General features: G+C 57.2%; 7 protein-coding genes across 7 annotated transcripts; 4 read left to right on the forward strand and 3 right to left on the reverse strand.

Moving 5' to 3' along the window:
• Positions 1 to 2,473: 2,473 nt before the first annotated feature.
• Positions 2,474 to 4,744, reverse strand: F5144DRAFT_400468 (nucleotide-diphospho-sugar transferase). The gene is made up of 3 exons (XM_066784818.1): positions 4,306 to 4,744; positions 2,840 to 4,204; positions 2,474 to 2,689 (listed from the first exon to the last, which is right to left on the reverse strand). Exons 1-3 carry the CDS (start codon positions 4,484 to 4,486, stop codon positions 2,562 to 2,564), a joined length of 1,674 nt encoding a protein of 557 aa, XP_066638258.1. The 5' UTR covers positions 4,487 to 4,744; the 3' UTR covers positions 2,474 to 2,561.
• Positions 4,745 to 4,818: 74 nt separating this feature from the next.
• On the reverse strand, positions 4,819 to 5,483 carry F5144DRAFT_587275 (uncharacterized protein). The gene has a single exon (XM_066789833.1). It carries the CDS (start codon positions 5,151 to 5,153, stop codon positions 4,848 to 4,850), a length of 306 nt encoding a protein of 101 aa, XP_066638259.1. The 5' UTR covers positions 5,154 to 5,483; the 3' UTR covers positions 4,819 to 4,847.
• Positions 5,116 to 6,794, forward strand: F5144DRAFT_400498 (uncharacterized protein). The gene is made up of 3 exons (XM_066784819.1): positions 5,116 to 5,845; positions 5,908 to 6,098; positions 6,191 to 6,794. Exons 1-3 carry the CDS (start codon positions 5,240 to 5,242, stop codon positions 6,600 to 6,602), a joined length of 1,209 nt encoding a protein of 402 aa, XP_066638260.1. The 5' UTR covers positions 5,116 to 5,239; the 3' UTR covers positions 6,603 to 6,794.
• Positions 6,795 to 7,752: 958 nt separating this feature from the next.
• On the forward strand, positions 7,753 to 11,036 carry F5144DRAFT_552162 (Spt20 family-domain-containing protein; the record flags this gene model as incomplete). The annotated part of the gene is made up of 2 exons (XM_066787724.1): positions 7,753 to 7,975; positions 8,188 to 11,036. 2 exons carry the CDS (start codon positions 7,753 to 7,755, stop codon positions 11,034 to 11,036), a joined length of 3,072 nt encoding a protein of 1,023 aa, XP_066638261.1.
• Positions 11,037 to 11,983: 947 nt separating this feature from the next.
• F5144DRAFT_400522 (autophagy-related protein 27) lies at positions 11,984 to 13,589 on the forward strand. Its single transcript, XM_066784820.1, has 3 exons — positions 11,984 to 12,447; positions 12,603 to 13,233; positions 13,286 to 13,589. Exons 1-3 carry the CDS (start codon positions 12,078 to 12,080, stop codon positions 13,479 to 13,481), a joined length of 1,197 nt encoding a protein of 398 aa, XP_066638262.1. The 5' UTR covers positions 11,984 to 12,077; the 3' UTR covers positions 13,482 to 13,589.
• A 343-nt stretch (positions 13,590 to 13,932) lies between these two features.
• F5144DRAFT_542141 (ClpP/crotonase-like domain-containing protein) lies at positions 13,933 to 15,098 on the forward strand (the record flags this gene model as incomplete). The annotated part of the gene is made up of 2 exons (XM_066787184.1): positions 13,933 to 14,512; positions 14,603 to 15,098. Exons 1-2 carry the CDS (start codon positions 14,190 to 14,192, stop codon positions 15,096 to 15,098), a joined length of 819 nt encoding a protein of 272 aa, XP_066638263.1. The 5' UTR covers positions 13,933 to 14,189.
• Positions 15,099 to 15,741: 643 nt separating this feature from the next.
• Positions 15,742 to 20,528, reverse strand: F5144DRAFT_542145 (uncharacterized protein). The gene is made up of 2 exons (XM_066787185.1): positions 18,156 to 20,528; positions 15,742 to 18,094 (listed from the first exon to the last, which is right to left on the reverse strand). The coding sequence occupies exons 1-2, from the start codon at positions 20,183 to 20,185 to the stop codon at positions 16,189 to 16,191; spliced, it is 3,936 nt and encodes a 1,311-aa protein (XP_066638264.1). The 5' UTR covers positions 20,186 to 20,528; the 3' UTR covers positions 15,742 to 16,188.
• Between the last annotated feature and the right edge of the window lie 1,518 nt (positions 20,529 to 22,046).

Below are 22,046 nucleotides of genomic sequence, written 5' to 3' on the forward strand. Positions count from 1 at the left end.
CTCTTCGAGAACCAGGAAGGGGCAGCCCTAAAGGTCAGGGTGTGGTGCATGGACCAAGCAAACAAACTCGGATTTCTTTCAATCTGGCACTCAGCGTGCATCCGCTGCCGCTGCGGGAGAGATCCAGCAGCCGACTGCCACGCTCACCCCGCCAGCCGTTCTCTGATCCCCGTCTAAGCGTGTTCGGCCACCTCGTATGTATCTCCATCCCAAGCCCCTTGCTAGGGTAAACAAGTTAGGTAGGTATGTACCTATCTCTCCAGGTACCGATGCAGTAATTGATTTAATGGCCCTACGATCTTGTCTCTCTCCCTCACTTGTCTCAAAGTCATCAAAAGCTGAAACTGCCCGTCTGTGCGCTCTCCCTGGAGCCGCTCAGACTGCATTAAGTCCGACGACGGACAGCTCGGTTGAGTTCAACAGCAGTCTCCTGTGATGAAAGCGGCCCTCGATTCTTCGATCTCCCACAACACCTAAGGTATGTACCTAGGCAGCTTCAAGTTCCCCGCACTTGGTTGGGCAAAGCCTCACTGTGCTCATCACCGTGCGTTCTGGAGATGGCCTCACCGGAACGCCACCGAAGAACTAGCGCAGCGGCTTTGACTGTCGACTAGGTTTCTGGCAATCCCAGGGTGCATCTGACCCAGCTCATGATTCGACATCACATCTGGAGCCTGCGTCGTCGGTGTAAAGGAAGTGCCCACCCTTCTTGGGAAACTCAACAACGAAATATCAGTGGATGGCCCCGTAGCTATGTCGCAAACACTTTCCCAGCGGTCAAGCTTTCGCTCCACCCCTCCAGGAAGACTATTTGTGCCCCCGCAAAGGCTCGGAACGCCAGAAGCAGGCGCAGATTGACTTGCCCATGGCCTGGCTAGGAGCCGCCTCGGCGACCTACCGGCGACCTCCAGCTGTCGACTTTCTCGGATGATTGTGCACTTGCAAGGAGTTGCCTTCACCGCCGCCGCCGCCGCCGCATACAACCCACATGTCCAAATTTGAACACACAATGGCCTTGACAAACTTGTCCTCTTCTCGGAGGCACAACCGCACCGCTGGGAAGGATAAACGCATGGCGTTGTCTATTTTCGGAGGCTTCGGCCACAACTCCTTGAGCCGCAGCTAATTCACGCCGTGTGTGGCTGCTCCAGTCCGGCGCTCGCCGCTCTGGGCCCAATTCTGGGGGTGCAAACATGGAGCAACGGTGCCAAGCTGAGATGGGCGCCCCTGTGCTTCCTGGGTAGCGGATATCCCCTGGCACAATGTCGCTGTTTTGGTTTCGATCAGCCTCACAGAGAAGCTACCCGCGATTCTGATTTCGAAACTTCTGTTTGGATACCCCGAGCTTCTAAATATGAGATGGCCGGTAATTGCCACAGCACTGCCCTTGCCCATGGGGGTTTGTCCTCTGCCCCTTCAGGGGTAAAGGGGAGGAAAAACAAGGGCAGACAGCGCAAAAAGATCACAGTCCGAACTCGGCGCGCTCGTTCCACGTACATACCACCGGCCTTATCGGCCACCACCCTGGGCGGATTCCGGGGCCAGCCTCGGGACCGGGTTACCTCGCTCGCCGACTTAAGCGATTTGAGCTACCACATTCAGTAAGATGGCGAAGTCTTGTTGGTTTCGCTAAATGAATGATACGGCGGGGGCCCGCAGTGGGAAGGAGAGCGCTTCTGCGCACGCGTCGCGCCTTGGTGTGGTTCCCACCCCCAAACCACTCAAACAAGCCAGGAGGGCACACCACGCGCCGTTCCCGACGTTATGCAAGCCACAAAATGGTGCCTTTGGCACATTTTGAGACGCCGTCGCCCCTCCCATCGCTGACCGCTTATCGCCGGGCTTGCGTAGGCCGCGGTATCCGCCAGAGCCTCGTCACTCGCGCAAACCACTTGTCTGTCGCATGGAAACAAATCGCCACTTGGTTTGAGGGGGGGTGGGGGAGGAAGTCAGGGCCCGGGACAGGGCAAGGAGAGAAACAAGGGGAACTTTGAGCCTCGCCGTTGCACCGTGGTGGGGTCCCACATGCTTGCCCAGTACCGACATACCTGGTTTGCCAGGTGTGGCACCAGTGATGGGGTGTTCCTTGTTTTTCTCGACTTCTCTCGCCTGTGTAGCCCAAGTCCGGCGCGAAAGATGCACCGCTTCATGTGGTCACGCTCCCACCGAAGGACAAGTACAGTGCATGGCAAACAGTCGCCCCAAAAATCACTGGCCGGTTCATCCACAAACCACTAGATTGCTACGTAGTATGCGAGTGACGTTCCGCCGCTTCTTTCCACGGCAGGCGTCGCAACCGCAGTCTGCAATGCAGAGCGGCAGGATCCTATTTTGGGGCATGGCTACTGACGCCCTACCCGTCATCCGCCAGGGGTTGTTGCACATACATACAGGTACAGCCTCAGAAGCGGGACGCTCTGAAACCGCTGGACATCAAACACCCCCACCATACCATGCAACGCTGTGGCAGACATGGTCGACTTCTGTTTTCTCGACGATGGCGGGCCGAATAGGTTCAGCTCATCTAACAATAGATAGTCTGGGTTCTACCAGATTTGGTTTCACTCGTCAGATTCTTCGTCGTCATCGTCCTCGCCGTCTGCTCCGTCGCCGTCCCCGAAAGCGTCCAGCTCCTGCTGGGTTGCTTCGAGACCGGAGGAGGACATGAACTTTTCGTCTTTTGCTTCGGCTGTGGCACGCGGGGGTATGTTAGAATACTAGTGCTTGACAAAGCAATGCGTCATAGCCATTTCAATCCAAGAAAATAGGTAGGTAATGACGAGAAGGGCCCTCGGAAGGGGATAGGTGAACCAAAGGGGGTAACCGGAGACAAACTCACTCTTAGCCTCAACCAACAAATTCTCCTGGACCTCGCACTCGGTCAGCACGCAGCCGTCGCCGAGCTCGCTGCGCTTGCCCAGGACGCACTTGGTCAGCTTGCAGTTTTTGCCGACCACGACGCCGTCCATGAGCAGGCACTGCGACAGCTTGGCGCCCTCGCCGATCTGGCAGTTGGCCCCCACCACGCACTCCTTGATCGACGTCTTCTCCTGCACCGTCACGTTGTCCGCCACCAGGCTGTCCTGCTTGGTGATGGTCGTCCGCGACTTGACCCCCTCCGGGTACGCCACCTTGCGCGGGTGCGCGAAGGGGGAGGAGGGGTTTTCTGGCCCTGTCTCTTCGAGTGAGGGAAGCTTGGCGAGTTGGAGTGAGATTTGGAGGAGGAGCTGGGCCGTGTCGACGCGCCGGATCACGGGGTCCGAGGGGCCGGTCGGGTGGATGTAGGCGAGCATGGGGGGGATGGGCGCCTCGGTTTCGGCGGGGGAGTGCTTGTCGTCACTGTTGTCTGACTGGCTGTCGCTGTCGCCGTTGTTGGACGAGGCGGCTGTGTTGGGTGCGTCGGCGCTGAGCTTGCGCGTACTGGTGGGGTTGTGCCCGCTCGGGCTGGCGTGCCCGTCAGCGCTGCCGCTGTCTGGCCGCTGGAGGATGCTGTCTAGCCCGAGCTTGGTGGAGAGGCCCTTTTGCCAGCCGGCCTTGACCCACCATCCGATGACGTCCTCACCGATAGTCTCAAGCCGCTCGTTCTCCTTGATGAATTGCATCACCCAATGCGGGAAGATGTAGATGTGAGCGTCGCGGTGGGTGGTCAGTATTCTTACCCGGGCGTGTTGGCGAAGCAGCCCGTGCCGTACAGGGAAGCCCTTCTTTTCCTCCACGACATCCTTGAGAGAATCGGTTGGCATGGAGTAGACCACCTTTGCCATATCGGGGAACAGGGAGCCCTTCGGAGGGAGGACCGAGGTCGGTGGTAGTGGGATGGTCGCCACAAAATCTGTCTCTTCGCCCTTGATGGGCGTGGCTGTCTTGGTTTGGTAATACACACCAAGCCCGCCACTTCGCGGGCCGCCAGATGGCGAATCCCCGACGAGGTCCTCGAGGCTAGCTGACTTGACCATCCATGCCTGCAACAGCTTGTCGGCGCCCAACTCGCAGACAAGATCACAGGGGAGCACTACGAAATCGGACGTAACGACGGCCTGCAATTCAGGAAGGCGAAGTATTTCGGCTGTCCCTGTGTTTTGGTCCAGATCTTTTGGCGCGAGGAGGTCAGGTCGAGGAAAAGGCAAACTGGTTAAAAAGGGGTTCGTCTTCAGAGCAGTGGTGATAGCCTCTGCAGCCGAAGGTGGGCAAACCAGTGTGATATCTATGTCATGTCAGACCAAAACATTCAAACAGTGTTTGAAATAATAAGGATATATTCGGTCTCGACTGGTTCATGACATCTTAGCAAGATATGTCACTCACTTGTTATCCCTGCCCGGTAGCAAAACTCGAGCGGATACCAGACCATTGGCCTGTTGGCAATAGGGAGAAGAGCCTTGGGGTTCTCATCGGGATTTGAGGTGAAAGTTGGGAATGAGCTGCCCGGGCCACAGAGGATCAAAGCCTGGAGGCCCGGGGTCGCGATACTGACAGCGTGGGGCATCGCAAAGACGGATTCTGCCCCGCTATCGAGGAATTGACTGCGGTTTCGGTAGATTTATGACTCGGAGCAGGATAGTTTTTTGAGAACGAAACTACGTATCGTATCACCAGTGACAGTGAAGCCGAAAGTTGGTGTAATTGATGTCACTTGTTAAGGTGGTCGCTCTCTGAAGCTCTGATTTTGAAGACTGACTCACTGAAAGTGTTTCCTAAGAAATCCACATCCCACTTTCGAAGAGTTGAATGGCCCGTGCGTCATATCCATGCATCTCAAAGAAGAGATGAGCTCGGTGAAAGCGGGGCGCGCAAAACGGGGCGTGCCAACCTTGGACCCTGGTCCCCTGCCGCGAGTTTTCTTGGCATCAGCTCCTGCTGTTGTTTTGCTCGCCCGGCCAACCATCTGCCTCGGTTTTGGCCCGGAAATGGAGCTCGGCTATGGAAGGCTGGGGATGTGCATCAACAACCTGATCCCCAGCCATCAGAACCCCCCGACACCAGCCACATGATTCCGAGACTCTGTCGCCCTTTGCCGAAGAATTGAACTTTTTTTGCTCTGGTCGCTGAAGAGTTACTGACGATAACGCTTTCACTTGTTCAATACCCGGCCAACGGAAAGACCCCCACACAGACAAGCATACACATACACAACACATACCCAGGACGCACATCCTAGGTACCTACACACGCGCGCGCCAAGTACAACACTTCTTCCCTTCTATTGCCGGCAACGCAATGATCCATCGCTGCGCCGTCAATGTCGCCGCCCTATGAGTCGTCCCGCCGTCGCGGGGTATGGAACCACTGGGTGCCCCTCGCCGTGACCGTGACGGTTGCGACAGCCGGGGTTGCCGCTTGGATCTGGAGCCTGCGCAAAGATGAAGACAACCAAGAGACCGAGCAGCCCGCCGATCTTCAGGACCTCGACTACGATAACGCTGACTATGGCGACAATCCCGCCTACGGCGCATCCCGAGACGGGGGCGCCGGCGGCACCGACCCCAAGACCCCCACCTTCGGCGGCGCGCAGCCGCAGCCAGAGTCGTCAAGCTCTGGCTGGGCGGCCTTGCGCCGTAGCCCGAGCCCCCAACAGTTTTTTGACAACGCGAGGAGGACGGTCGCTGCCGGTGTGACCGCTGCCGGCGCGGCTGTGGGAAGCGCGCTGGCGGCGATTAGAGAGGAGGACAAGTCGGCATATGCCGACCACGAGACCTGGTCGGAGGAAGCGGATGCCAAGCAGGACAGGGCTGCCGCGCCGTCTCAGAGCAAGGATGTCAACAAGCGCCGGAAAAAGGTTGCCATCGTCATTTCGGCTGACAACCGCTTGGATGATATCGATGCCGATGGGTTTCACGAGCATGCTGTAAGTGCCGACAAGACAAGCCAACTTCTCAAATTGTGACCTATGCTAATGCCTGACAATAGTCCATCCTGTCTCACATCCCCCGCCAACTGGACTTCTCTGCGATCAAGCTTTATGTGCTCATCTACGCACCGAACTTGAAGGATAGCAACCCGGATGCGACGAGTGCCCTGCCGCCCCCGTCGCTCAGCTCCTCCTTTTCCAACATTGAACATGCCCAAGCACAAGCGTCTGAGGAAGCCCGGAGCCCCTTGTGAGTTTCACCTGCTCTTACGTCTCCTTTTTATCCGATATTTTTTTTTTTTTTTTTTTTTTTTTTTTGGCTTTTGCTAACCAACCGGACAGAATCGGTGCGTTGTCCTCGGACCCTGCATACAACGCCGTTTACTCGCAGGCCCAGGCACTCGTTGAAAAGGACAGCATGATCCTGACTTTCACGTCGCGCAACGGCCACTCGCACATCCTGCGCCACATTCAGCCCGAAATCATCTATCTCCAGGAGTCGCTCTCCGGCGACAACGGCAGTACCGTCACCAATATGCAGACTTGGCTTCGGCATGACATCATCCTGGTGGTGGGCGCCGAGAGCGGCCATGGCGGGCTCGCGGATAGCGAGTCAGAGGCCGAGAAGCCGGGCAAGGAGAAGGAAGTGTGGTGGCATAGAGAGGACCGCGTCGGGAGGGGTCGCGGGGTGGTGGTCGTGGACGGAACGAGGGTCCAGGATGACTGGGCACGGCGGGTGTTGGGCAAGGAATAAGTAAGTCAATGATGGCGGATATGATGTGAAGATTATGAGTATGGGTTGGTGATGATTGATTCCCCCACGGTGGTTTTCCTTGGTTCCATATTTTGGTATATAGCACCCATAGGACAGGACAAGACACCGCCGAACCCAACCAGGGGGTTGAGACGGCGTTTCTTTCTGTGTGACTGTGAAATCTCCAAGAAAGGTCATGCCATGCTACCTAAATAAACTCTGCGAATAATGCTTCGCCAATGTAGTGGGTTGCACTCTTGGTAATATGAATGTCGGTAATAATCCATTGCTTCTATTTGACACCTAATCAATTTCATACCTGGCTTATTGTTCCCGACCTCAATTAATTGTTATAAGTTCATTGTTTACCGAGTCTTCCTTTGGCCAAAAAAGGCCGAACTCGAAAGGGTAGCAAAAATCGGGAAGATCGGCAAAAGTAAAAGAAATCAAGAAAAGAAAGAGGGATAAAGGAAACTAAGCAAAATACGTCAAGTAACATAAATTGAGCAAAGTAAAAAGTAGACTTTAGGCTTCTGAATCGCTTTCTTTTCGTTCCTCTCGTCGAAGGTTTTGTCGGTACCTCCACCCAGAGTTCGGCTTTTTTTGCCCACATCACGTGATGCGGCTCTTGAGCCAAGACACGCCTCGTTAATAGCAGCCAGTCGACAGGGGTGAGATCGCCCAAAAACGCCCCCCCACACACAAAGGGCTGGCGCTCATCACTCATCAAGCGACCGACCAAGACAACAAGCAATCATCGCGTCGACAACAGCACTACGACAGCGTTGCTCCAAACTTCTGCTTCAGCGACTGCGGAATTGATCGCAGCGAATATACAATCTATTTACCCCGACCACCGTTTACGCACCTCAGTATCATTTGCCTTGGCCTGTCCTCAGCTCGGCTTGGCGCAACACGCCTCGGCAGCCACGAACTAAGCATCCGCACTTGCGGGTCCCATCTGCCGTTACAACAATCGCGACAGTCAACAACACTGGCCTCAGGTCCGGTATTGCCTTCGAAGGCGCCCGGGTACTTGCTAGGTCGATAAACCACGCTGCGAACACCTCAATCTGGTGCTAGAAGCGACCCCGAGCATCCTGAATCTTCCCCTACCTCGCTGCCGCCGGCGGCAGCTGGCCCATAAACAATGGCGCCCACCGCTCTCGCAACCCCGACGGGCCCCGTCCCTACCAAAATCAAACGCCCTATCCCACCAGGCATCCAAACCAACGGCGCCGCCCTGTCGCGTTCATCTCCTTCACCTTCCATGTCGGCTAAGCGCGCCCCCTCTTCGGCTGTTGGCCAGCCCTCCAATCCCCCGACCGCGAGCGGGACGACGCCGACATCCGCGCGCACACTCAATCGGCAACGTAAGGATGCTTCGGGGCAGGGATTGGGTCGAGGTCAAAGAAGCGCTGGCCTCAGATCCGCCAGCATCGCCCCGGATCTCGCATCATCTCTCGCGACTGAACCGCCACCCTATGGTTCGTATTACTATCTGTCACGAGATACATACGTCATGGATTGCTAACACGTAGCTCCATAGTGGTCACCGATAGATACATCTTGAGAAAATTTGCAGGGCACCCGCCATCCCTAATCATCCATCTGCACCAGACATACTTCCGTTTTGACAAGCAAGAGGGCATGTTTCCGTACCACTCACCCATGAGGATATTCCTGGAGCATCTGAGGTCTCGGACAGTACCCCACGAGATGCTTGATCAACTCACCCAAGCCGGGGTGCCTTTCTACGATGGTTGCTTAATCGTCCAGGTTCACGACCACAAGTCTGTCGCCCAAGCCCGGGATGTTGCCCGGCCGGCATCAGCCTCGAGCAAAACAGCCCCCTTCTCCATCCATAACTACAACCAGTACATCACTCCTTCGGCCCATGTCCCCTACCCCAAAGAGAACCTCCCGGCCACCGGTGCCCCCGCCCTGGCCGCAGAAAAGACGGCCGAAGAAAAGGATAAGGAGAACATGCCGGCGCCCAGCGCGCCCGCAGACGGGCAGAAGGGCAAGGGCACCCCGATACCCAAGATATTTACCACGGTGCTTCATCCTACGCAGCAAAGTCTGCACACCGATCTTTCCATCAAGGCAGCTACGCCCCGTGGAGCGTCCGATGCCCGTGCGGATGGGACCGTCCCTCCTCCAACGCCTCATGCTGCCGTACCGCCCACACCGACCGCCGCGAGCATGCAGCCGCCAACTAAGAAGCAGAAGCTGGAACGGATGCAGCTTGACGCCAGCAACATCTACGAGGCGGAAGCCCAGATCTTGCTAGCCACCACGGCACCGTTGGACTTGGAACCAACTAAGAATGTCGAAGAGACAATAGCGCTGCTCGAGAAGCAAGCGCACCCGGATCACTCGCAAAAGCCGCCCCAACCCAAGATGCGGAAGCGAACTGTGGCTGAAATGGAGGCCGACGAAGCGCAAGCTGCCGGTCAGGAGCGGTTCATGCTGAATATGGACGAGCGGTTATCCTCGAAACTTGCTGGCGCGCAGGCCGCCGGTAATGGTCCAGATGGGGACGGCCAGGCCGGTGCTTCGACTTGGGAACCGAGATTTGAGCGGTTTAAACTCATCGCCGACATCAAGCGAGAGCACGCGGAGAAGAAGGAACTTGAGAAGGTCAAGCAGGCCGAGAACGAGCGGAAGCTGCAGCTCCAAAAGCAACAACAACAGCAGCAGCAGCAGCAGCAGCAACAGGAGGCTGCCCTTCTCGCCGCCCAGCAGGCCGACCTGGAGCGTCAGCGAAAAGATCAGGCCCTTCGCGATCAACAACGGGACCAGCAACGGCGGATGCAAGCCGCTCAAGCACAGGCCCAAGCCCACGCTCATCAAGCGCAAGCACAAGCGCAAGCGCAAGCACAAGCTCACCAAGCACAAGTGCAAGCACAAGCCCATCAGGCCCAGGTGCAAGCTCAAGCCCAAGTCCAGGCGCAAGCGCAAGCGCACGCCCAGGCACAAGCTCAGGCGCAGGCTCAGGCACAAGCTCAAGCACAAGCCCAGGCGCAAGCACAACAGAATGCGAACGCCTCAGCCATGGGCACGCCCCACGCACATTCGGTGCATCAAAGCCCCCTACCGGTGAACATGCCCGTCAACATGGCTCAAAACCAAGCGCGATTCCCTCAGGTCTCGCAACCGCAGGCATCATCCCCGATCGTCCGACAGAACACGCCACAGACGGCGTCGTCCCCCATGGGCATGGCGGGAGTGGCTATGCAGCACTCCAACTCGAACGTGGGGCAGGCAGGGAGCCCGGCGAGGCCGCCTTCGGTGGTTCAGAGCCACCCTATGGCCGCGCCAATGGCACCTAACATGTCGGCGCGCGGAAGCCAGCAGAGCCACGCGGGCGGGACACCGAGGATGCCTAGCGCGACTCCGAATATGGCACACGCCACGCCCATCTCACGGCCCCAGGGTGTGCCAACCCCACGCATGACACAAGCCAGCCCGCCTCCGGGCATGATGGCGGGCGCTCAGCTGGGGCATAATATGGTGATGACGCCGCAAGGAATGATGCAAGTGCCAGTTGGGTTCACGGCGCAGCAGATCGCTCAGCAGCAGCGTATGATGCAGCAGCAACAACAAATGGCACAAATGCAGCAAAACGGCATGATGAACGGTGGACCAAACGCCCAGCACCAACTTGCCCAGCAGCAACGCATGATGCAACAGCAACTGTTACTGCAGCAGCAGCAGCAACAAAGAGGGGGCCAGATGATGAACCAGCCGACACAAGCCCAACTAGCCGCGCAATATTCGCAGCAGCTCAGTAACATGCAGCAGCAGGTGGCACAGATGGGTCAGTTAGGGCAGATGACGCCGATGCAGCAACAGGTTGCCCAGAGACAGTTCTTGGCTGCTCAGCAGGCCGCCCGAGGCCAAAACATGATGGCCATGAGCGGCATGACACCAGCTCAGATAGCAGCCATGCAACAGCTCCAACTAGCCCAACAACAGCAGCAGCAGCAACAAGCCGCAGCCGCCGCAGCCGCTCAACAGCATCAACAGCATCAGCAGCACCAACAACTCCAGCAAAACCAACAGCACCTTACGCAGCAACCGCAGCCGCAAGGCCAACAGCAGTCCCAACCGCAAAACATAAGCTTCAGCCATCCCCTGGTGCAGGGCCAGGTACGCAACCTTACCAACGCCTTGATTACCAAGAACCTGCCGCGTTTCTCGACCCAGTTCAACGGCCTGCCGATCCCCGAAGAACAGCTTGCGGAATTCAAACGCAACTGCGGCGTGCAAGCGCGTACTCATGTGTACAACCTCATGCAGCAGGGCCGGCTGGGCCTGCCGGTCCAAGGCCAGGTCCCAACGCCTCAAGCGCAGGTACAGCAACACATGGCTACCCTGCAACAGCAGCAGCAGCAGCAGCAGCAGGCGCAACAGATGGGGGGAATGTAGGGTCTTTCCGGCTATATTGATGTGTGGGGGTTGTTGAGGGTTTGGGGTTCGCTGCTGGGTAGACTGGGGTTGAGTGGGTGGGTTGGGTTTGGCATGTGGGAATGCAGAGCAGGCTTTACCGTCTATCAAGGGCGGCACGAATTTTGAAAGTGGAAGGAGAATTTTGCATTCGGGGTGTATTAAAAGATATCCCTTTTTCTTCTCTTTTTTGGGCACCTGCGGCGCCAGGGCCTGGAGTTCAGGACGGGGGTTGGGATCACGGTGATGAAACGAACGGGAATGGTTGATGTTTTTTGGTTTGGCAGCTTTTGTCATTGGGCAGTTCAAGGGCATTCGAGGTCTTAGGTCTTGCTTTCTTCTTTCCCCTCGTTCACCTATATATACCCTGGGTGTCTGGGTCTGGGATAGGGTTCAGCGTTTTCTTTGATTTGCTTGGGTTTCTTACTCCGCGATCTCGAATCCCGGATCTATTTCTAACATGCGGAGTTGTGTGTTTCATCTTTGTATGACTCAGCGTATTTTAGTCCCCAATTCATTTTGCAAAGGCCCCAGTTTTGAGAGGGCCGTTAAGATTTAATGAAGTGACTATGGGAGAATGGTTGAGTTCAAGGTCACACGTGACCAGCCCCTGATACGCGGACCCGGCAAGCTTGGAATGCACGGACCCTGGTAACTCCCAGAAGCTGATGACGGAATCGGCCAAGCCTGAACGAAGCCACGCCAAACAGTGGCAGAGCTCGCTCCAACAAGTCTCCTTGTGGAACTTCCCGAGCATCGAGCGGTCATCTTTCCATTCTTCAACACTGCGCCAAAACACTGCTTTGTTCGCTCTTGCGCCGGCGTTAATAACTAGATCATTCCCTTCTCTTCCGGCCCTTCGCATCTTTCTTTTTACCGCACCCGTACCGTCCGACTTCGACACGCGACAGCGCCCCCTTAATAATCCCAACCGAGAGAGAGCGAGCGAGCCTTCCTTCGCACCCATACCCCAACCCGACTCACCAACAACCCCCAAACACACCAAAACCCACACCCATCACCATGAAGACACCCTCAACCTGGTGGCCCGCCGCCGCCGCCCTCCTCCTCCTCTCCCCCACCGCAACCGCAACCGCGCCCACAACCCTCCCATCAACACCAGCACCCGCAGCCGCCGCAGCTGCGCCCGCCCCACTAGCATGCGACAATATCCTCGTACCATCAGGGGAGGGGGGGAAGGAGAATGGGAAAGAAAAGGGGAAAGACCAGCACAAGTATGACCTGCGCGCGCTGGCGGGGCCTCACGTCGTTGTTACACACGAGTATACCAGCCCGACGTATCATAATACCACGTATGCGATCGATGTGTGCGCGCCGCTAAGGAGGAAGGGGGATGTGCCGAATGGGGGGGCGTGTCCTGATGGGACGCAGGGTGCGTATTTCTTTTTTTTTTTCCTTCTTCTTCTTTGCGGCCTGGGGTTTGGGGCCGGGGGCTGGGGGGGCGGTGGGGTGTGGAAGGGTGGGATTTGGTAGTGGAAAGGAATCACAACTGGGAGAGCATCACCAGGCTGACCTTTCTCCTCACAGTATGCGCGATCAAACACCGCTGGGACCACAAGGAAGACAAGTCCGCGGGCATCGACCAGGTCATCCCCATCGTGGTCGGCGACGAGCACAAGGCGATAACGTGGAACGCGAAGCGGCTGCCGGGGAAAGCGGGGGACGGCGAGGCGGAGAAGGGCGGCAAGAAGGAGGGCCTGAAGCTGACGCTGCAGGGCCACACCACGTACCAGGGGCGGGCGCAGCGCACCGTCGTCGAGTTCAGGTGCAACCCCGACTTGGAGGGGACCGAGAACGAGTGGGAGAGCGTGGATGTGTACGAGCCGGGCGAGAAGAAGAAGAATGGGCGGCGCGCGGAGGAGGGGGGGAAGGACGGTGATAAGAAGGGTGACGACAAGGGGGACAAGAAGGACGACGATAAGGGTGACGATAAGGGGGATGGCAACGAGGACCCGAGCACGCCCGAGAAGCAGCTCAAGAAGGACGGCGCGGCGCTCGTGTGGGAGGGCTACAAGCGAGAGACGGGCGAGGATGGCGCGGAAATGGACACGCTGTACCTGACGTGGTACACCAAGCATGTGTGTGATAAGGCGGTGGACAACCCGGAGCCGGCCGGAGAGAGCTCGCATTGGGGATTCTTTACCTGGTTGGTCATCTTGTGAGTCTTTCGATCTCCTCCTTCCCCAACTCAAGTGCACTAACAAGCCCAGGGTCTTCCTCGCGACGGCATCCTACCTCATCTTCGGCTCGTGGCTCAACTACAACCGGTACGGCGCCCGTGGCTGGGATCTGCTCCCGCACGGCGACACGCTCCGCGACGTCCCCTACCTTATGAGGGATCTCATCCGCAAAGTACTGAACACGCTGCAAAGCACGGGTAGTCGGGGCGGGTACTCAGCTGTCTAGGTGGGCCATAGGCTTTCACGGGGCACGGTCTGAACCGACGCCAGGAAAACGATGCATTGTTGCGTTCTCAGGTAGATATTATATAGGCTTACAGGGGTGTTATTGAGTTGGATGATAGCGCTGGCTGGGGTTGTCCTAGGTTCCATGAGGGAGTGAGACATGGATGGCATGGGCACGTCATAGTTGGCACTCGAGGCGTTGGGGCTTGTCTGGTGATGCGTTGCCTGGTTGTATCATTAAGTGTAGCTTGTAAGGGTACGTACATCGTTGCCACCGCCTGGGTACCTAGTAGTTGTCTTTCTGGTCTTGAGCCGTACAACTGTGCATGTAAGTTGTGGTGGATAATCCGGGGTTGGGGTTTTGGGGCTATGCTATGCACTGGGGTGCTCGGACTTGGCTGTCACATGGCGTTTTTGTAACCCCAGATTAGGCCAATAAAGCCGTGTCAACCAACCGAACATTCCGTGAGGCTCATTTCAACGTGGGAACTAGAATGTGGATACGATGTTGGGAAGTGGCTCCTGGTTGCAGCCGAGGTAAACCTGGAACACGGGATCCATGTTTCTTTGAGCGGTTGAGCCGAACCGTGACTTACACAGACAAACACCAACTGCAGTCGAGGTTTCAATCATCTCGGGTTTATCACAGATCAATCATACCAATAAACTAACCAAAAATAAAATAAAATAAAAGAATATCGGAAACAACATGGCCGGCAAAACCCTCTTCACAATACCCATCCCTCCGCTAGGCGCCCACGTCGGCGGCAGCATCACCGTCACCGAGCCTGAGCCGGCCGTCTACTTGCTCACCATCAGTTCGCCGCCCGACAACCGGCTGACGACGGCGTCATGCAACGCCCTGCTCGACACCCTCGACATGGTTGAGTTCGGCGGGTACAAGCCCGGCGTGGTGATCACGACCAGCGCCATCGACAAGTTCTACTCCAACGGCCTAGACCTAGAACACGCCATCGCCAACAAGGACTTTATACCAGGCATCCTGTACAAGGTCTTCCACCGGTTCTTGACGTACGTTCTCCCCCTTCATTCACCCCCACCAACCCCCCACAACACACCCATCCACGGCAACAGAGCACACCATCTAACCTCCAACAAAAGCTACCCCATGCCCACCATCGCCCTCCTCCCCGGCCACGCCTTCGCCGGCGGCCTCATGCTCGCCATGCACCACGACTACCGGATCATGAACCCGTCCCGCGGCTTCGCCTGCGTCAACGAGCTCGACTTCGGCGTGCCCCTCAAAGGCGCCATGAGCAGCATCTTCCGACTGAAACTCCCGCCCACCACCTACCGCGACCTAGTGCTCGAGGCGCGGCGGTATGGCGGGCCGGCGGCGGTGGCGGCGGGGCTGGTGGATGGGGTGGGTGGTTTGGAGGCGGCGTTGGGGTTGGTGAGGGAGAGGGGGCTGGCAAAGAAGGCCGCGACGGGGATCTATGGGTTGATGAAGGCGGAGATGTATCGGGAGAGTGTGGCGTTGCTGGGGAGGGAGGGGCATGAGGAGGGGGAGGTGAGGGATAAGGTGTTGGTGGAGGGGGAGGAGAGGAGGAGGGGGGAGGGGGAGAGGAGGGTGGCGGAGTTGAAGGCGAAGTTGTAGGAGGGGCGTTGGGTTTTGTTTGGTATGTGGATTTGAGTTTGAGCCGATGTATATATACCATACTTGTCTAAGATTGGGGACCAAGTGTGTAAATTAATTTCTTTGCTCGACTCACATTTAGTCAAAATAAATAGACAAGAAATTACAAAAAGCTCACCGCCAAACCCTAGTTACCACGCAACTGAGGGGTGGGCGGCTACGAAAACCCAGCGGGGTTTTACTTCGTTGGGAGAGACCACGTCTCGAACCCGTGATGTTTACCGCACAACACCCCAAGTTGGAACCGCTGCGGCACCCGTAGCGGTACTTGGGGGTGTGGGTGACAATTGGGCACGTGGAACTTCTATATCTAGTGCCGAAGGGTCAGAGTTGGGATGGCGGGGAGGGGCGGGAAGGAGCGCGGTGAATCAGGTGTGGGTGGTTGAGATGGGATGGAAAGGGGTTTGGATAAGCCCGAGGAACTTGAGAACACGGGAAATCAGCTGCTTCACCACAAACAATATATTCAAGACAACCAATTTCAAGCCAAGGGGTATTGAATATGCGGAGGGCATACGGCATATGGCACATATAAACAAGCAAGGTACATACTTGCGTAACTCCCGGACGATACTGAAGCATGTCGACCTTAAGTTGTACTCAGCACGATGCAAACTGACTTGAGATCCCTAACCTGATTTTGTCTCGCTAGCTCCTAACTACACATATTCGTGCATACCATCCCCCTTCAGCTCCTGCGCACACACTAAGCTCGACTAGCCCTAGGAACCGAGCCGCCACACGCCAGATACATGCGTGAACTAACTGTCATGCGCCCTCACACGGAACAATCTCTGCGCTGGGGACAGCCGAAGCCGGGAAACGAATACACCGCTCAATAAATAGACCATGCAGGGTATGTCTGACCTACCCGACCTCGAACAAAACATAATACATCAACAATCCCCAACCACCAACGCCCAGACACCGCTTCCCACCCATCCGGTCCCTAAGTACATAGCAAAGCAAGCTTGAAGGTTGAAGAAGCGAGCCCAGCAACACATAGAACATAATAATATACCATCACCAAAACCCCAACCCCAAACCCGCCTCACACACTCGTATACCCCTCATCCTCCTCATCCACCTCCCCCTCAAACACACTCCCACCGCCATTGCCATTGGCACCATTCCGCATCTGACAAACCAGCCCCAACTCAATCCTGGTATCCCTCTGAATCCTCAAAAAATACTTGCGCAGGCTCCTCAGGCCCCTCAAAAACCCACGGTCCGGCTCGTCCGGATAGCGGGGCGGGCAGGGCCTATCGCGGGCCGACAGGTCACCCGCCGTGACACAGTTGGCAAAGTCGGCCATCTTGAAGTCGATCTCGCGCGGGTTCTTCCTCGCGCGCCGGGGCGCCTCCTCCGTATCGGTGGCGAAGTCGGTGGTGGAGTCCTCGACGTAGTAGTTACCACCATGATTACCATTACTGTTACTGTTGTTGTCGGCGGAGAGGTCGCCGTCGTAGAACATGAGCAGGCTGGCGGCGTAGAAGCGGTACCCGCGCAGCCGCTTGATGATGACTTCGAGCTCGTCAAGCTTTTGGAGGACGGTGGGGATGTGGGCGAGGATACTGGCGCGGTCGACACCGTTGTACAGGAAGCGCGTTAGCGCCGCCTGGAACTCGGCGCCCTTCTTCAGCTCGCGGCCGTAGTACTTGTCCTTGAAGACGTAGTTCTGCGCCTGCGCGTCCCACACCTGCAGGCCGCAGACGCGCACGCCGAGCTCGCGCGACGTCGTCTTGGCGCACTTGCCCTGCTGAGACTTCTGCTTCTTCGGGTTGGCGTCCACGCCGTACTGGCGCGTGCCCATCTTGAGGTCCATGATGCAAGGGCGCTTCATGCCGGCTGTAAGGTCTTCGAGGAGGAGGAAGTACTCGACGCGGGAGTCGCGCTGCGTTTGGGCTTCCTTGGGGTTGATGGGGCGGGGGATCTTGCCAAACTCGAGCGGGCCGATGGGCGGTCCGAGGGCTTGCTCTTCGACCACTTCTCCCTCGCGGACCGGCTCGCGCTCGGGCGACGCCTGGAACACTTCCATAGGCGCAGGGCTCTCGCGGTCGCCCTTGTAGTTCGCATCGTCGGCTTCCTCAAAATACTGCAAGTCGCCGCGGCCCTCCCGGACATCCGTCGGCTTCCTACGCAAACCGGTGCCGGAGTAGCGGCGCTTCTTCTTCTGAGCCGGCGACTGTCCCAAGATCTCGGGCTCGGGAGCACTAGTCCCAGTCACATCCGTGGGGGCAGCCTCATCCTCACAAAATCCAGGCGCCTGGCCGAGGTCGCTTTGAGTGTGCGCGTGGGAGCCGTTGTTCAACATGGCGGGCGGCTCGCGAGCGGGCCCCGCTGATTGGGATCGCTTCTCTCGTGGTTCAATCGAACCCGGGTCCGACTCGGATGGCCGGAGTGACTGGTGGAGCGCCCGACGGGCCACGCGTTGGTGCCCCTTGCGATGGCGGTGGATAGCGACCGGCTGTTTTAGGAACGCATCATTGAAAACTTCGTTTCTCAATTTCTTGTTTACCGTGGTAGCACCCCAGCTATTGGCATGGCGGTCCTGGAGGCTCGGGCGCGACGGATCGACCCGGCTGTTCACGGGACGCCCGTCCTGCCTAGCGAATACCATGGACCCGGACGCGCTCCTAAAGCGCCCAAGTATACTGGGGGAATTGCTTGTCGGCTGGAGAAGGCTTCTCGGCAGGATATGTTGATTATCGGCAAAGGTTACGGTCGGAATTTGGCCCGAAGACTGCTTGATCGATTGGCTGATCACCCGGGGCGCTGGGGTCTGCGGCGCAGAAGACTGCTGACTTGCTTCGCCCTGGCTTGTCCCGTTCTTTAGGTCCGTCGGCGGTCCGTTCAATGCGGCACGAGAGCGGTCCACGGCGACAGAATCATCCCGTTTCATGGTAGACTTGCGGCGAGGTTGCTTTTGGAACGTGACATTCAGCACTCCAATGTATCTAGACAAGTTTCGTTAGCACATTTGCCAGCCACAGACGAATCAAATTAGGGGGGGCTTACCTAGGCAAGAAAGCCAGCAGATCGCGATGGTACTTCTCGATCTTTTCGTAGAATTCGTTTTCACGATTGTTCAATTGCTTGCAGACAGCACGGCGGGAGAATCTCCACAAAGTGGTATGGCCCCCGACTTGATGCTTGTAAGGAATCAGCTCAATGGCATCCAATGGCTGCTCCGGTGACAATTGATGTTCGTGGATGGCATCCTCACGGTATTGGGAAACCGGACGAGACAGGCGGGCGGAGAGAGCAGCAGGTTCACGTTGGGCAACAGGGGCGGATTCTTCAACCTGCCTGGAGGCTACCTCTGGAGCTACACTGGGATACTCTGTAGCTTCTAGCCCGACCTTATGCTCGAAATTAAGGCTCTCCCGCTCGCGATCGGCCTCGGGCTCGTCAGCTTTGACAAGCCAGGGGTGGAAATCACCGTGTCGCGATTGCCTCCTCGAGGGCACAATTCTCTGCGGGATCCCGGGCATTGGTGAATGTTCCGGTGACTCTTCAGGAGCCTGATGTGGCAGAAACACGGCTGACGAGATCTTCTCCTCTCCGGAATCCTCGCCCTCCTCGGTGCTCTCTCCCGTCCCAATGCTGAGATCGGACACTCGCCGCGGCTTAGGCTGATGGCTCGAGTCTATCGAATCAGGCTCCTGCGACTCCTCTTCGCCCGACTTGCTCTCGGACACCTCCGGCTTGACGTCAACGTGCTCGACGGGTTTCACGGCAAAATAGTCCTCTGGCGAACCTTGGACAGTCTTCACCTCGGGGGTTCGCATCGGAAGGGAACGGGGCCGGTCTTGCCGCTCAATCGTCAACGCGACGTCTCCGACCGCCTGAGCCTCCGCTGTCTCCCCGCCCAATTGCTCCTTAATGTCAGCAAGCCGTTCCCCCCCTGAAGGTGACTTCTCTCGCGAGGGTTGTGGTGGGCGCTGATCCTTGCGCTTCCCCTTCTCCTCCGGGAGGCCTTCCTTGAAGAAGCGTAGGCTGTGGCTGGCCTTTCGGCTGCGATTGTTGTGCTCAACACCCGCCAGAACCTCCGAGATGGATTTCTCGACCAACCCGTCTTGGCCGTCTCCGGAATCTCCCGAACCACCAATTGACCACGCCTTCTCGGGGCCCATAGACACGCGATGATCTGTCTTCCACGTTCTGGGTTGGGGGCGTCCGTCCGTCAAGCCATTTTCATCGCCGGCTCCATCGTGCGAGGCAACAGGCGAGTCGGTAAGACGTGACGACGCGAGAGAAGAGGTGCCGGTCTTGTCGCCGGAGTAGGTATTCCACCGACCCGGCCGCTCCTTCTCGGGTGTCTCCGGCGGTCCAGTTGTTCTGCTCTTGGTTTTGGTCAGGAACTCGCGGTGGCCGCTGAGCATCGAGTTGACTTCGCCGAGGTCGAGCCTGCCGTAGACTGGGGCGGCCACTGTGGTGGACGTGGTGGTAGAAGAAGCCATGGTCGTCTTTCGAGGAGATACTGGTGCTGTCAGGGAATCGCCATCGCCATGGGACCGAGAGCCATGGTGGTGATGGGAGTCTCGACTCTCGAAATCTTTATTGTTGTCGTTAAGGGATTCTGGGAGCTCAGACGAGGGCTGAGCGGGGTGGGGAGGATGTGTCTTATGATGAGAGTGCGTCGGGTCGGAGTGATTGTGTCTCGGGATACCGCGAGCTGTTGCAAGAGCCTGGGTCAGCAAGGAAGGGCCGTGGGGCCTTTGCAGGGCGGCAGGGCCCCGGGCATATTTAACGGGATCAGCATGGGCCGCGGCAGAGATTCCCGTGGCTTGAGCGGTCAGGGGAATCGAGCCGGGCGTGCCTTGCTGGGCGGCAGGGGGTGATTGTGGTAGTGGTGGTGGTGGTACCGACGAGACGGACCCTTCTTCTTGTGCAGCCGTCGCTGGAGGACAAGGCGGCGGTGGCGTCTGCGTCTGGGGATTGGGAGGAGAGAATACAGCGTCGCCAGCATCGGCAGCCCGAGTGGGACTCACCGCTTCAGCATCTGCGGCTGCGGCATTTTCGGGGATACGGGACGAGTTAGACATGAGTAAAACATCTGGCGGCGCATAAAAAGTATGCGCTGCTCTGAAGTGGTGTGGTGTGTGTGTGTGTGTCGGGGGTGCTTTCTTGGATTGGGAGGGAGGATTGACAGGATGTTTTCGGGGAAAACCGTGCCCAGTAAATTGACTAACACAGTACAGTGTCCCGCTTGTACACCACACGAAGCAATGCCTTGGTTCCTGCCGAAATATACTGTGTAGTGCGAAATCCGGTTTGCCACACGGGTGTTCCCAAATCACCTTTCACTCAGCAAGCGTGGATGGTTGATTGGATTTTGCGGGGTTCTGAGCAGTGTTCGCAAGGCACAGGTCAAAAGGGAAAGTTATTAGTTAAATCAACAAGATAAGGAAGGGAATGGAAGCAGGCGACGCAGGCTGCTGCTGGTTGTGGGTTCTTGGCAAGCTCTGACGCAAGGGGCCATGTGTGGCCATTTGTTTGTGTGGTGGATACTCGACCCGGCGATTGGAGAATGGCTCCTTGGCAGCCTGGGGAAGATCCACAGCAAAGTCAAACTGGAAGGTCCCGCCTCGAACACTAACACTGGACCAGGTGCAACAAAATGCAAATCATGAGCTTCTTGTCAGCTGAGAGCGGCCACGGCCTGGCGAACCTTGATGGCCTGAAACCAAGCTGAATTCTTTACGGGGTCCGATCAATTCTTTCTTCCTCTCACCGTGTCCCCGTGTCTTTCAAAGGGCTTTTGGTTTTACGAACCGGCGACGATAATGCAGATCGCCTGCAATTTTCTCTGCTGAAAACAGTCAAAACAGGATAGGCGCGACAATGAGAAACGTTTAGCTAGACTTATGCAGCCCACCATCCATCGATCCATATTTCGAGCCAAAACTAAGCCTTGCAGCCGGAGTGCAGCCAGCCATCTCGATACACTACACCACACGACACTAGTTACTGTGCACAGATTGGTGTATCATCCTGCAACCCGAACCTCGAAAGATAGCGACGGCAGCTCCGATATTGAGGGACCCACTACTCAGTCCGAGGCTCCATCGATTGGTGGCTGTTACGCAACGGAATCTGCCATCTAGATCACGTTGCGCTGCTCCGGAACATGACAGGCTTCTCTGGGCAGAACGAAGCTCCCCCATTGGACGCCGCAGCTTGTGCACACGGATGGCTTCAACCGACAAGAGATATCGCCAGAGCCGAGCTTCTGCCAAGCGATCAGTGGCACGAAACAGTCGGACCGGCCGATCTGAACGGTCAATCGCCGCCAACCTTCATTACACTTGGAGCCTACATCCCGTCGTTATCTTCACAGTATCTTGGTTTTTGTCTTACACGGTAAGCCAACCACTTAACGTTATCGTCTAGGTTGTCAACTCGACCGATGGCGGAGTCTGCCCCGGTTTGGCGGCACGGCACGTTGCAGCGCGCTAATGGCTCGATCACGATGGCCTTTCCTTGCTCCTGCCTATCAACCGCAACGGCGCTCTGACGAGATACGGGATCTTGTTGTCGTCGTGAGGTTCGTCTCATGCCGAATGCGGAGGCCCTACGACACGGAAGCTGCTTCCCTGCATCATCATCATGGAGCCGAGCTCCTCAAAACCAATCAGCCGAGAACGTGCTCTCCACGACCCTTGACCGTTTGGTTCCTCGCTTTCCATCGCATCCTCCTGCATCTGCACTCCTCATCGATCACCGTTGCGAGCTTGCTCCAGGAGCACAGTGCCCGCTTCGATCGTCAGCGGCTTCGCTTGTGCTCTGCCGCGTCTTCTGTCTCGGGCTCGTGGAGCCGGAACCAAGCTTGGGCTGAAAACAAGGGGCAAACATAAAAGTGGCCGTGGCATTTTTGAAGGCGTGTCTCGATGTCGACATATTCCC

The sequence above is a fragment of the Chaetomium tenue genome, assembly GCF_020726465.1.
Source record: "Chaetomium tenue strain MPI-SDFR-AT-0079 chromosome Unknown F5144scaffold_8, whole genome shotgun sequence".
NCBI lineage: Eukaryota > Fungi > Ascomycota > Sordariomycetes > Sordariales > Chaetomiaceae > Chaetomium > Chaetomium tenue.